Source organism: Thunnus maccoyii, chromosome 12 (assembly GCF_910596095.1).
Source record: "Thunnus maccoyii chromosome 12, fThuMac1.1, whole genome shotgun sequence".
Lineage (NCBI taxonomy): Eukaryota > Metazoa > Chordata > Actinopteri > Scombriformes > Scombridae > Thunnus > Thunnus maccoyii.
The window spans coordinates 17801641-17813677 of NC_056544.1; the positions used below are offsets into that span (position 1 = coordinate 17801641).

The 12037-nt window shown below is 38.1% G+C and overlaps 1 protein-coding gene across 2 annotated transcripts in view; it reads right to left on the reverse strand.

Moving 5' to 3' along the window:
• Window positions 1-12037, reverse strand: part of klhl14 (kelch-like family member 14) — a 19469-nt gene continuing 7432 nt past the window's right edge. For both annotated transcript variants that reach the window (XM_042428618.1, XM_042428617.1), the window contains 7 exons: window positions 11202-11323; window positions 6829-6918; window positions 6105-6183; window positions 4971-5161; window positions 3053-3211; window positions 1806-1963; window positions 1-1639 (listed from right to left, as the gene is read on the reverse strand). In XM_042428618.1, coding sequence (XP_042284552.1) covers window positions 1499-1639; window positions 1806-1963; window positions 3053-3211; window positions 4971-5161; window positions 6105-6183; window positions 6829-6918; window positions 11202-11323 — 940 coding nt within the window. In that variant the 3' untranslated portion in view covers window positions 1-1498. The remainder of the gene's footprint in view (window positions 1640-1805; window positions 1964-3052; window positions 3212-4970; window positions 5162-6104; window positions 6184-6828; window positions 6919-11201; window positions 11324-12037) is intronic.

Below are 12037 nucleotides of genomic sequence, written 5' to 3' on the forward strand. Positions count from 1 at the left end.
ATCATCAAGAGTCAATTTATTTTCATATTCTAAAATGCAAAGGACATAACAGGATTTGAGAATAAATCCAAGGTTGAGTGCACAAAAATGTTTCACTGCAAGCGATTATGTACAAGAATGAACTCAACAAACCTTTACAGAGTCCGACAGGTACTGCATCAATATTTAGAGTCAACTTTTTGAACTGAATAACGTAGACTAGACTGGATTCATTTGTACTGAAGATAGTTTTTTCTTCTTTTTTTTTTTAAAACACAGTACATTAATTAATTTACATTTCAGTGAACTTTATTTCGCTGAATTAAAAGTTCACTATTAGTGCATTAAGGATCACTGTATGCTCGTTTGTTTTTCATACATGGAAGATTAAAATCCCGTAATGCTGCTGTATGTGGCCTCATAAACGGGCCTGTTAACATTAACTTGCACAGGAGAACAAACCGAAGTCCTCTCCGTCAGTTTACCCAAACATGCTACCCACAAATACATTGGCTAGCAATTAAAATTTGATTGTACCATCATTGAACATTAGTGCGTCATATAAATATTGAGAATCAATGGTAAACCTTAAATTGTTTTGTTCTGCAGCATGAAGAATAACCGCCACAAACATTTGGCAAGATTTTTTTCTGTCGAGCAGATAACCTGAAAGGAAATCTCTGTTCGACAAGTTATACAGAAACACAACTTCAGCCTGGGTGTAAAAGTTAATTAGTTTAAAGTTAGGGCTGGGTGATACGGACAGATCCTCATAAAGATCTTTATGTTATTGTGTCTTTTTTTCTTCTTTTTTTACAGTGTATTTTTACTCATACCATGTCAGTTAAATCATGACTTTTTTTCTGGAAATGTTCCCACTTTGGACACATAAATATGTTCATTTCTAGAGAACGATAACAAAACAGTTTTTGTTGTGATACAGTGGGATAAGTGCACAATCCAGCCAGAGAAAAAGAGAGTAACAACATGAGTGATGAAGAATATTTATACACTTTGATAATCACTATTATGTATGTAACTCACCCAGCCCTAGTTTAACCCCATGATACTTTGGGACTGATCACTTTTTCTCCCATTGTCAGTCCGTGAAACAACACTGCATTTTGCTGGAATTATGCCTCTACTGAATACAAGATACAATGGATTTGAAAGCTATAATTCAGTTCAACACTATGCGTGCTATAGAAGAGAAGCCAAAAACACTTACAATCAGTTTAAATAAAATCAAATATGAAACCGACCATTTCTCAGAACACAGATGAGTTTAAATACATGAGTTACACAATTTGTCTCTTTTTTTTTTTTTTCTCAAACCGTCAGTAGGGAATAACGAAAGTGCTCTGGTCAAACCTGTAAAAAAATAATTTATACACACCCGACAGTCATCTGACTGCGGGGTTTGTCACAAAATTGTTGACAACTGTTTTGCTTATTGATGGTCCTCCATCCAATCGCTGTGGCACTCCACGCCCTCGCCGCCCTTCGGTCGGATTAGTTGTCATTTGTTAAAGGGAAGGCAGGCAGGCAGTATGACGGTGGAACAGGCTGGGCCCGCTAAGGGCTCCGCCACCTCTCCCTCCAACTCTGTCCATGTTCCTTTCTCTGGGCTGTAGCAGATGGTAGAAGACTTATAGGCCCCCTGAGGAGAAAAGAAAATTCAGTCACTGTCTTCATTCCTCTTGGTGCTGTTTGGGTTTCTAGCTGTGATGTGGAAAAACTTGGTTTAATAAAAACACACATAGTAAAAAAACAACAAACAGCAAGGATATGTTTAATGTAAAATAATCTGATCTGTAAGAACATACCATGCTCCAGCTGTAGCCCCCCACGAGGAAGATGCTGTCATCCAAAACGGCACAGCCAGGACCACTGCGACCCTCCAGGATGGGCGTCTGCAGGATGTTCCACTGGTCGGCCTTTGGGTCGTAACACTCCACCAACATGACGTCTAGATGGGAGAAACCTGCGAGAGAAGAAGAGAAGTATGTAAACATAAGGATGTCAGTGGAGTTAACAGGCCCTGTCATTGTAAGTTTAGGTTAACATTAAACGTTAAGGACCCTGAGAACTGAGTGACGAGCTCCTACGTGACCACAACATCTTCTGACAACAATCATGGTTATTTTACATGAGAGATTTCTGTATTTGTGTTTTGTCTGTGCTGTTCTCAGTTGTTTGAAGTGGATGAGGCTCAGATGGAAAAAGGAAATGTTGCACGTTTTTGTTGCACCAATCAGGATTTTACAACATTTGAACCAAAATCTGATGACAGTTGATTTATTTATGTTGCCAGGCGACTGTTAATCAAATCTGCACAAACTACACCATCACATCCAAACTTTGTTGCATATTCAGTTTTAAATATTTAATATTATGAAATCAAGTTTTAAATGTAGTGTATCACATGCAGCTAAAAGGCCCTTTTATTATAGATCCAGTTTAATATGCTGCCTGTTCAGTCAGTGTACTGATAGCAATATGACATGCAGGTAAATACAAGAGAAAACTAACAGATGAAATATCTGGATTTTGCCTCTCAAGGCCTCTGAAGCATGTTTATGATCATATACCAAGACCTTGCCCCAATATGAAGACAAGACAAGGTAATTTTATCTATATATCGCATTTTCTTACGAGTGAACTCAGTGTTCTTTACATTAAAATGGACAGTAATGAACCTTCATCCACCCCACAGATTTGGACCAGGTTTATAAATTCACATCACATCTTTTTAATTAAACAGAGCACTGAAAGACTGTATTTCAAAGACAAATACATTAGTTCAGCTTTTCATGATTCCCATTCAAATGGCCGCATTCAGTTATGCATTCAGGATGTGCAACACATAACTGTAATTCGTTTTTTTTTTTTTTTCATATTGTACCTTGAATGATGAAGTGTGAAAGAGAAGAGGGACTAAAGGGAGCACGGTGTAATGAAGGTCATGGTCGCCTGCTCATAATGGCAGCATCTCTTTCATACAGTTTAAAAAAAAAAAAGTATAAATCTTGACCTGTTTTCCGTTCATTTCCTGAAACGCTCGAGTACTTACCTTTCAAATGGTTCCCTCCAATAGCATATAGGCGGTCGTTCATTCCAGCCAGGGCATGAATGGCACGCTTTGTGTTCATGTCCTGTTTCCTAGCCCACACATCCATTATGGGGTCATAACAGTAGAGCCAGGACACATACTCTCCATTGTGCACTCCACCTGCGACAGGTAAACACAGCAAACGTACAGTTGGACACACTGGCTGCTCATGTAATATACATTTGTGTACACTGATCAATGGTAGCTCTTACTTAAAACTAGGTCAAGAGGAGGTAAATGTATTGATTTGGCGCTGGACCTCATCATTACCAGGGTTCACATGGTAAAATTATAAGTATTGTTTCCATCCACATGTGCTTACAGAGAAACCTATTGGCTCTTTGTATTGCTGGATAGATATGTGTATATACGTATATGTGCGTGTTTTGGTTGTTTTTTTTATAGAGTTAATGGCTCCTTTTCCATCCAGCTCTTTTGAATAACTGTTTCCACTCAAGGTTGGTGTCTTTGTTCCCTTCTTTTAGTTTTATAATCTAATGACTGATGTGGTGCACAACACAATGGTCCCGTCATGAAGCTAACGGATGATTCAGTCAGACGCTCTAGGTCGATGTGATGAGTCTTTTCTTGATTTAAATGTCATTAAAATAATAGAAATGATTATAGATTTCAAGAAGTAGAAGTATTGTATAGACGTTGAATAGAAGTTATATATGAGTTGTTGCACAGTAAAGCGTTTGTGTTCAGACAACCTTAAACTTTGCAGTAAGAACAAACTTGAAAACCTTCATAAGTGGCAATCAAATAACATGTTTAAATCTGGTATTTATCATCATATCATATATCATATATCATGTCTTTAGGGAGAAAATGCCATTTTTAATTTTCCTGTCTATCCTTTAAAGAGAGAGTTTGAAATTCTGTCCTTAGACTGGTGATTTAGGGTGCTGGGTCAGAGGATGATGAACATCTAGAGCTAATTTGTGCCCATCGTGAGTAATTTGTGTAACACAAGATGACAGTACTATGTTTAATGTCTTTGTACTTTGTTTTTAACCAGTTTGCGACACTTTGACTATGTTAACATTTAACATAAGATGTCACTTTTAGGATTTTGCTCTTTTAGCTATGTGGTATGATGGACACTTTTACAGTTTTTGCACATGGGTCTGAATATGTGGTTATTATCTCCACCAGGCGTAAGCTTGGAGGGGATCATGTGTTTGGTCGTGTGTGTGTGTGTTTGGTCGTGTGTGTGTGTGTTTGTGTCTAATATTTTTTGTGCACATTTATGACTGCATGTTCAAGGACCTCTCAAGGTTGCGGTGATTCATAATTTTTAAAAAACCTATTTTATAACGTGATTCCTTCTGAACCTATCGTAAAGCTTAGACTTTTGTTTTTTTATGATGTGTTACAACATAGCAAAAGGTGTTTTTGGCAATCTGCTAGGCTAAAAACAAGGTTTACCTAGTCTGTTACAGGCCACATTTTAGTCTTTGTTGTTGCTCAAAAACTGACATCCATAGAAGGGTTTGGTCTCATCTTGAACCGGACCATCTAAACACTAATTCCATACCTGATATGTTATGACCCACTAAAGTTGGGCACGACACAAGATGAATAAATCCCCATTTTTGTTTAATGTTGTTTTACTCGTAACACATTTTCCAGCTGTGATCATAAAGACGGATATTGTTACTTGATGTTAGTCTACTTATAATATAGAAATGTATGTATTCATGGATGTATTTATCTTTTTTTTAAAATGCTGAGCAATTAACACTTGGTACCTTTTTGCAAAAATGTAATGTAAACTGTACGTAATAGAAGGAAGAGAAATTGTTTGCAGTAAGTGTTTTTAAGGTAAAATAAGACATGATTGTAACTGTGACTGAATGACAGGATCTTTCCTGACCTGATATGTAGATCTTCCCATTGTGCACTGCTCCTGCATGGGCGGCCAGAGGCTGCGGCAGAGACGACACGTAGTTCCACTCGTTAGTCTCCAAGTTGTAGGATTCCACGCTGGAGAGGTAGCCCGTCTCGTTCCTACCACCAATCACGTACAGGTGCTTATCCAGGCGGCAGGCAAAGAAACTGGCTCTCCTGAGGAGGAAGTGTCACCCAGACAACATCATTAAACCAGCAATGATAGGATTCATTCAAGGCTTTTCCACAGTTAGTGTGGTAATCATTCAGGAAACAGATCACAGCTACTAATGATCCTTCATCATTGGATTTGAAATAATGAACTGTTTGACAATAATGTGTTTTTATGCCAGTGCTATGGTTTTGCTCACTTTCACATAAACCATTTTTTAAATGTAAAATAAAAAAAAAAGTAGAATTTCAAATACAATGACAAAATTTCACATTAGTATGTGCATAAAAGCATGATTCATAGATATTCTAATAATAACATGCTAATAAAGAATCTAATAATTAAATTTTAATCACATTTTCATATTTGTTTTCTTTAATAAAATACAATACGGTTTGAGCAGTTCTGCCTGAGACGCCCCCCAGTGTCGTAGTACATCATCAGATGTTTATACAGCATTTCCTTTTGGCAATCAGACATTATGTGTATATTTAAACAAAAGTTAATTCTGCATTAGCAATCAATATAAAATATATACACTCCCCGGCCACTTCATTAGATACACCTGTGCAATCTAATGAACCCAATACAACAGCTCTGCTATAAATTCTACATTTATGAAGTTTATACATTTTCAGTTTTTGTTGACATTGTCAGAAAGTTGATAATTCAACTTTATGTTTATTATTGAGGTCGTAATGGGTGGTGGTGGTGTACTGGGGTACGTTATATTAAAAGGTGTTCCTAATATTTTGCCCCCCTCATGTATGTTAATGACGTGGACAAAATATTAGGAACACCATGTCAGAACTGTTGTATTGGATTTCATTAGATTGCACAGGTGTACCTAATGAAGTGGCTGGTGAGTGTATGCTAATAATAAATGCAGCAGAGTTTAAAAAGAGTTAAAAATGAGCTAATCTGTAATCAAATAAAAATTGGTCTCACCTCTCCTGCATAGGAGGCAGTTGTATCCAGCTGTTGAATCTGGGATCATAGCGGCTGACAAAGTTAGTGCTGTGTTTTCCTGCAAAACAGACAGAAATCAAGATAAATGACAAGCGCTCAGATCTGATTGGCTGACTAATTGCCAACATATCAGTAAAATGCACAACTGTGGACTGTGCAGGTATTCTCTTAAATATAAACGTCACACACACACACATACACGCTGATTTTCCAGTGTTAAAATGTGCTGCTTTTCACTGCCATTAGAGCTCAGACGTATTGATTGAAGTCTTGTTGTTTTTCTAATCCTAGAGTTGATCTGATTTCAGAGGATAATTTGTGTTGACTTTACAGCAGCTGTATTATTATGATACTCGGTCAAATAAGAGCAAAAAGACAGAAACAGATTTTTCATCATTTACAGTCTTTGTTTCTTACTTTGGTGGTTGTCACTACCATTTCACTAAAAGCACTCTTAACAGTTCTACACTACAAGTATTTAAGCGTTAATAGTTATTTTTCTGTGTTGGAGTGTTTGGAGTGTTGTTTGTCCACTCAGAGCTGATCTGGCTGTGGGATGAGTGTTTGAAACTACTAAAGTGTTACATTAACTCTGATGGGTTTAAAGTCACTCAGAGTGCTCTCTCAATGAAGTAAACACTGACAAATTTGATGTGAGGAATCGCTGGAAAGCGAAGACGTTCAGTCTGTGGTGTTACAGTACCGTTGGGGTTCCACTGGTCCTCTCCGCCCAGCAGCAGCAGGAAGTTCTCCACCTCCACCACGCAGTGATGGGCGCTGTTGTAAGGCATTACTAGACGAGACACAAAAATCAATGGCATCAATCACTACGACATAAGAATGATAAAGGTCAGTGGTGTGCAAATAGAGGCTTGTGGACCAAATCTGGCCCTCAAACAAAATATTTGGCCCCCTGAGGAAGAATTATGTTTTCTCTTTTACAGTTTGCATCACAACTGTTCGGTTATTTTTCATAAATCTAGTGTAGATAACAATTTAAGAACAAAGCTAATGTAAATCCCTATAAACATGATTTTATGTCGGCTGATAACAATTAATGCCCCCATGTGAGGAGAGGCATCTGAACCAAGGCTGCTGTTTCTCGTTCTGTGCCAGGTTATGTAGGTCATTTGTAACCCCCAAAAATAGCACTTGATGTAAATAAAAGTGTCCTGTGAATTCAAACAGTTTTAATTCAACAGCTTTAGCCTGTTTGACCATGATGTCCAACTATAAATGAAAACCTGTCAATTACATCTCAATTATGGTAGCAACACACAGAACATACATTTGTGTATATAAGTCTTTTTTATTTTTTTATCTTGGACAAACAAAAGCTGCTATAACTCTGTTATGACATGAGATACAATCCTAGTTTTATAATTCTGTTGTTTTCTTAGAATTAAAATAAACAAACAAAACATATTAAAAACATAAAGGCCTATAAAACTACATTGGCGGCTGAACAACGCTGAAAACAATCCCTAATGTAGGTCTACTGGACTGGACAATAGATATTGGTCACAATGAAATGAGGTTCATATTTCAAGAACGTTATCTGGCACTGAACTTTTTAATCACTAGTATTTCTACTCTCAGTGCATACCTTCGTGTCAAGATTAAATTGTGATTGAACCATAATGACACAGGTAAACATCTACTTCACAATCCTCAGTGTGAGTCACTGTTGTAGCATTTATTCACCCTCATCATTGCCTTTATTTTATAACCTTCCAATCATCCATCTACAGGAAGTGATTTCTTGTGGGGAATCAAGTCTGTTGACTCCAAAACAGGAACAAATTAAACGGTCTACTGATTGTCATGACAATACTTCAATAATCTATCTATCTATCTATCTATCTATCTATCTATCTATCTATCTATCTATCTATTTATCTATCTATCTATCTATCTATCTATCTATCATCTATCTATAGAATTTTCCATTTAGGGGACTTAACTCACCTCACAATAAGACTGTATGGACTGAATCTCACTGTGAAACACTTTTTCTTGTCTCTTCTTCTAGCATTAAAAATATGCTGTGGCAACTATTAATATGATGGTATATTAAGTACATTCAGCACATGCATCTTTAGTGTATCATGCTGTTCATCACGTGTTAGCACAAGATAGCAAACACAGCCGTGAGCCCACAGTTGCAGGAGGACCCCTCGTGGAGGATTTTCCCCTTGTGTATGTTTTTGAGCTCCCCTCCTCTCCTCCATCTTCTTTTTTGCTGAAGTGACCCCATTGAGATGTAGAGAAATGGTCTTAGGTGACAGTCATAATGAACATGATCGTGTTCACTCAATAAATCTCAGGCCCGGTGCTTTTTGAGCACAAATCAGTGAAATGTTAAAGCCCACCTGTCTGTCTCCATCAGTCATTTCCACTGTCACCTCCCCACCGCCTGATGGATCACAGTTGCTGCAAAATTAGACAGCCTTGAATCTCATTTCTTTCCAATTGGCCTCTCCCTGCAATCTCACTCTGGCTGGCTGACATGTGCCGCTCCTCTATGGGAGGGGAGTCTCAGATAGCAACTAATACTACATACACGAAACACAGCTTTATCTTGAACGAGAGGATTAGGTTGCCTGCCTCCAGTGCACCTCAAAGACGAGTGCCATATGACTGCCAAATTCCCTTACATGCTATTTACATTATCATTCAGTCAGCAGTATATAGGACATGGATGGGCGGCTTTTTATTTGATGTCTAGCGACTTGTACTCATACTAAAAATCATCTCGTGCACATGTGAAAAGGAGATTATCGCCTTACAGTGTGTCGCTACAGTATGGAGAGTAGTGTGGGAGGATTTGGGGCATTTGCCCTGCCTCTACAGGTGCCTCAGATACAGGTGAGCAGTGGGAGCTTAGCCAGGCTATAATAATTACCACCACTCCAATAATAGCTTTGTGCAGTGAGAAAAATAAAGCATGTTGTTTCTTTTTCTCCCTACACTGTCTGAGAGTTTACTGTGAGAGAAACTACATGAAATTCATCTACTTGTTTGTCCCCTCTCACCTAAATCTCCCACTAACCCCAGGGGTGAACAGCCACAGGAGGGAAGGACGAGCACGTCCTCTATGAGATGGACGCCATCACTCCAGTCTACAGTGAGCTCTAGGGCTCACTAGAGGGAGTCAGAAACCTCTGCATAGAGGCACAGTCGGGGTCGGTTGAATGACTCCACAGCTAATGCACCACTGCCGCTCGAGCTCTGATGTGCCTTTAATGCCATTACAATTGCATCCCACTGAGCTGAATTCCTTTGTTCTAGGCTGTGCTGCATAGATGAGGTCCATTTCAAAGTGTGGGATTTTAATATCAGGTTGGTTTAAAGAGGGAAACAGAACAGTCCAGCTCTGAGCCCTGTGCCTGCCTTTGTCTTGTGTTCGTCCACGCTGCTGTGGGTACACTAGATGGCAAACTTTACACTGGAATCAGCGAGCAGTGGGTATATCTGACACAACGAGGGGGATCAAATTCTTCCCAAATTGTGTTGATGAATGTCTTAATCAAAGGCTGTCCCTCTCAGGTTTCGCCTCATTGAAAAGTTATGATTGAATGTTAATAATCTTCTATTCCACATCCAATGTGTGGAAGCTACATCAGATAGTCACTGATGTGTTAAGGGGATGATTTTGCAGTTTTGTCCTTCCACTTGGCCACGGACCATTTGAGTGTTAACGTTTTAGTTTTGAGTGATGGAAATCCCTATTGACCTTTTGCTTGTTGCAGTTTATACCCATGAGTGTGAATTTAATGAGAAAACGACAATCTAAACACCACTGAGCTTCAGGCTGTTGTGTATGAATGCCTCCTTTAGTGGAATGCACCCTGATAAATTTGGACAAACATGAGCTAAAATACCAGACGACTGCCAAGAAATGTTATGATTCGAGCATGGACAGAAACCATGTCCAAACTACTTCGTCTGTGAATTTCAGAGCCAAAAATAGAAACATTATACCAGATTTGTAAAAATAAAACAACTCGTGCCATAAAGTGAGAATATAAACTGACAGAAAACAGACCTATAGCTAATATGTATGAATGAAGAGACACTGCTGAGATATGGCTCCAACCAAAACAAAGGACAAAAACTCAATATGTCCAGCAATGATGATGCAAAGGACAAATATGGTTTCCCATTAGCTCTTGTTTGACCTTTGCAATATGGCAACAATATAGTGGTGTGCCTTAAAAGGTCAAGGAAGACAAGGAAGAAGAAAAAAGAGTATGGTACACTTTCCAGAGATGTGTGTTGTAGGAATGTGTTTCCCTGCAAAGGCTACGGATATTTTCTCCATAAACGCTGCCATTTTTTTTAACAGAATAGATTTTCAGAGGGAATTATGACAACTTGCCTTCAATATGACATCATGGGATCATTATCATAAAGTATAAATCCCTAAAGGTTATAGAATATGTCTTTATCTTCTTCTTTGTTTGTTTTTTCATAAGATATTCTATTTGGTCGATTAAAATAATTATAAATAAGCTTTTTAATGTTTGTATCAACATTACAGCCGCTGTGTCCGACTGACCTTTACTGTCTATTTGGCATTTGCTTTACCTTATCTAAATCCAATATCAATAGTGACACTGGGTCAACAGGCTAATTCCATGCTGTGTATTATTATGTGTGGGGCAATTCAATCTTACTTATTGATCAATGTGAACGAATAATCACGCTGCATTTAAAAGCTATTCAGGAAAAGATGCCATTCATTATTGTTCTATCTCTGCCACAATAAATCATTAGATTCAAGTAAATCTCATCATGCATCTTGCCAGCATATTTCAGCAAAAACAAGGGAAACCGAGCATGAAACTCCACAGTGCTGTGAAGTCACGCTCTGATTAAAAACTTATATTAAAAGTGATAGTGATACATTATTACCTGAAGGATTTAGGGAACTCCTTCCCTCATTTTCCGTGGAAATTAACCTGTGTTAAAGTCATCCATAGGAACAACTATTCCTCATCATAAAAGCCACGAACACAAGATGCCTCAGGTTAAAAAAAAAAAAAAAAAAAAAGCAGGGTCTTTGCTACTCACTTGTGAGGATCTTCCATGTCTTTTTCTCATCGTCATAGTACTGGACCAAATTGCTTGGGAGACGATCAGGTCCAGGAGGCAAACCACCCACCAGTAACAGCATTCTCTTATTGGAACGGATTCTGTAATGTCAAAAGTGTGTGTGTGTGTGTGAACAAATGTTAAAAAACAACAAAACAGGTATCAAGACTTGACATAAAACACCTCAAGGCCCCCAAAAAGCACACCTTTAATTCCACAGTTTACATAATTACGTTGGATAGCATCAACACCTCTTCCCTAGCATATTTTGATTTTTCATTTTGCAAATACTCACTCTATTAATTAATCAATTAGTGAATGAACTTAAGAATAAATGTATGGTTAAAGTAATAAATGCTCCTACAGCTACTGAACTTGAGACTACTAATCAGGCAATACAGGATGTTACCACATTTATTACAATTAACAAAAAATTGCTCAACAGCATACTTATCCTTCTGATGTGTTATTGAACAGTTATTTCGCTCTAAAGATATCTTTTCAATTAGCTGTGAAGCGACGATGGTCCTGCGGGGTTGCCATGCTAGAGGCTAAAAGCACAATTGAGTACATAAACCTGCCTATACAATGTCTCCATTTCATTGGCTGCGATGATTCATGTGACATCTCTAAGCCAGTTGTGAGATATTTCCTGCTGTTTGTATATGATATATAACCTCAAAGCCGCACACTTTATTGTACATTAATGACCATTATCTGGCTCCTAATGGATTTCAACACAAATCTACCAATTAATCACAATATCCAGTAAAAAAGATTAAGAGTAGCTGGCCTTTTTATTCAGATGCACCCTT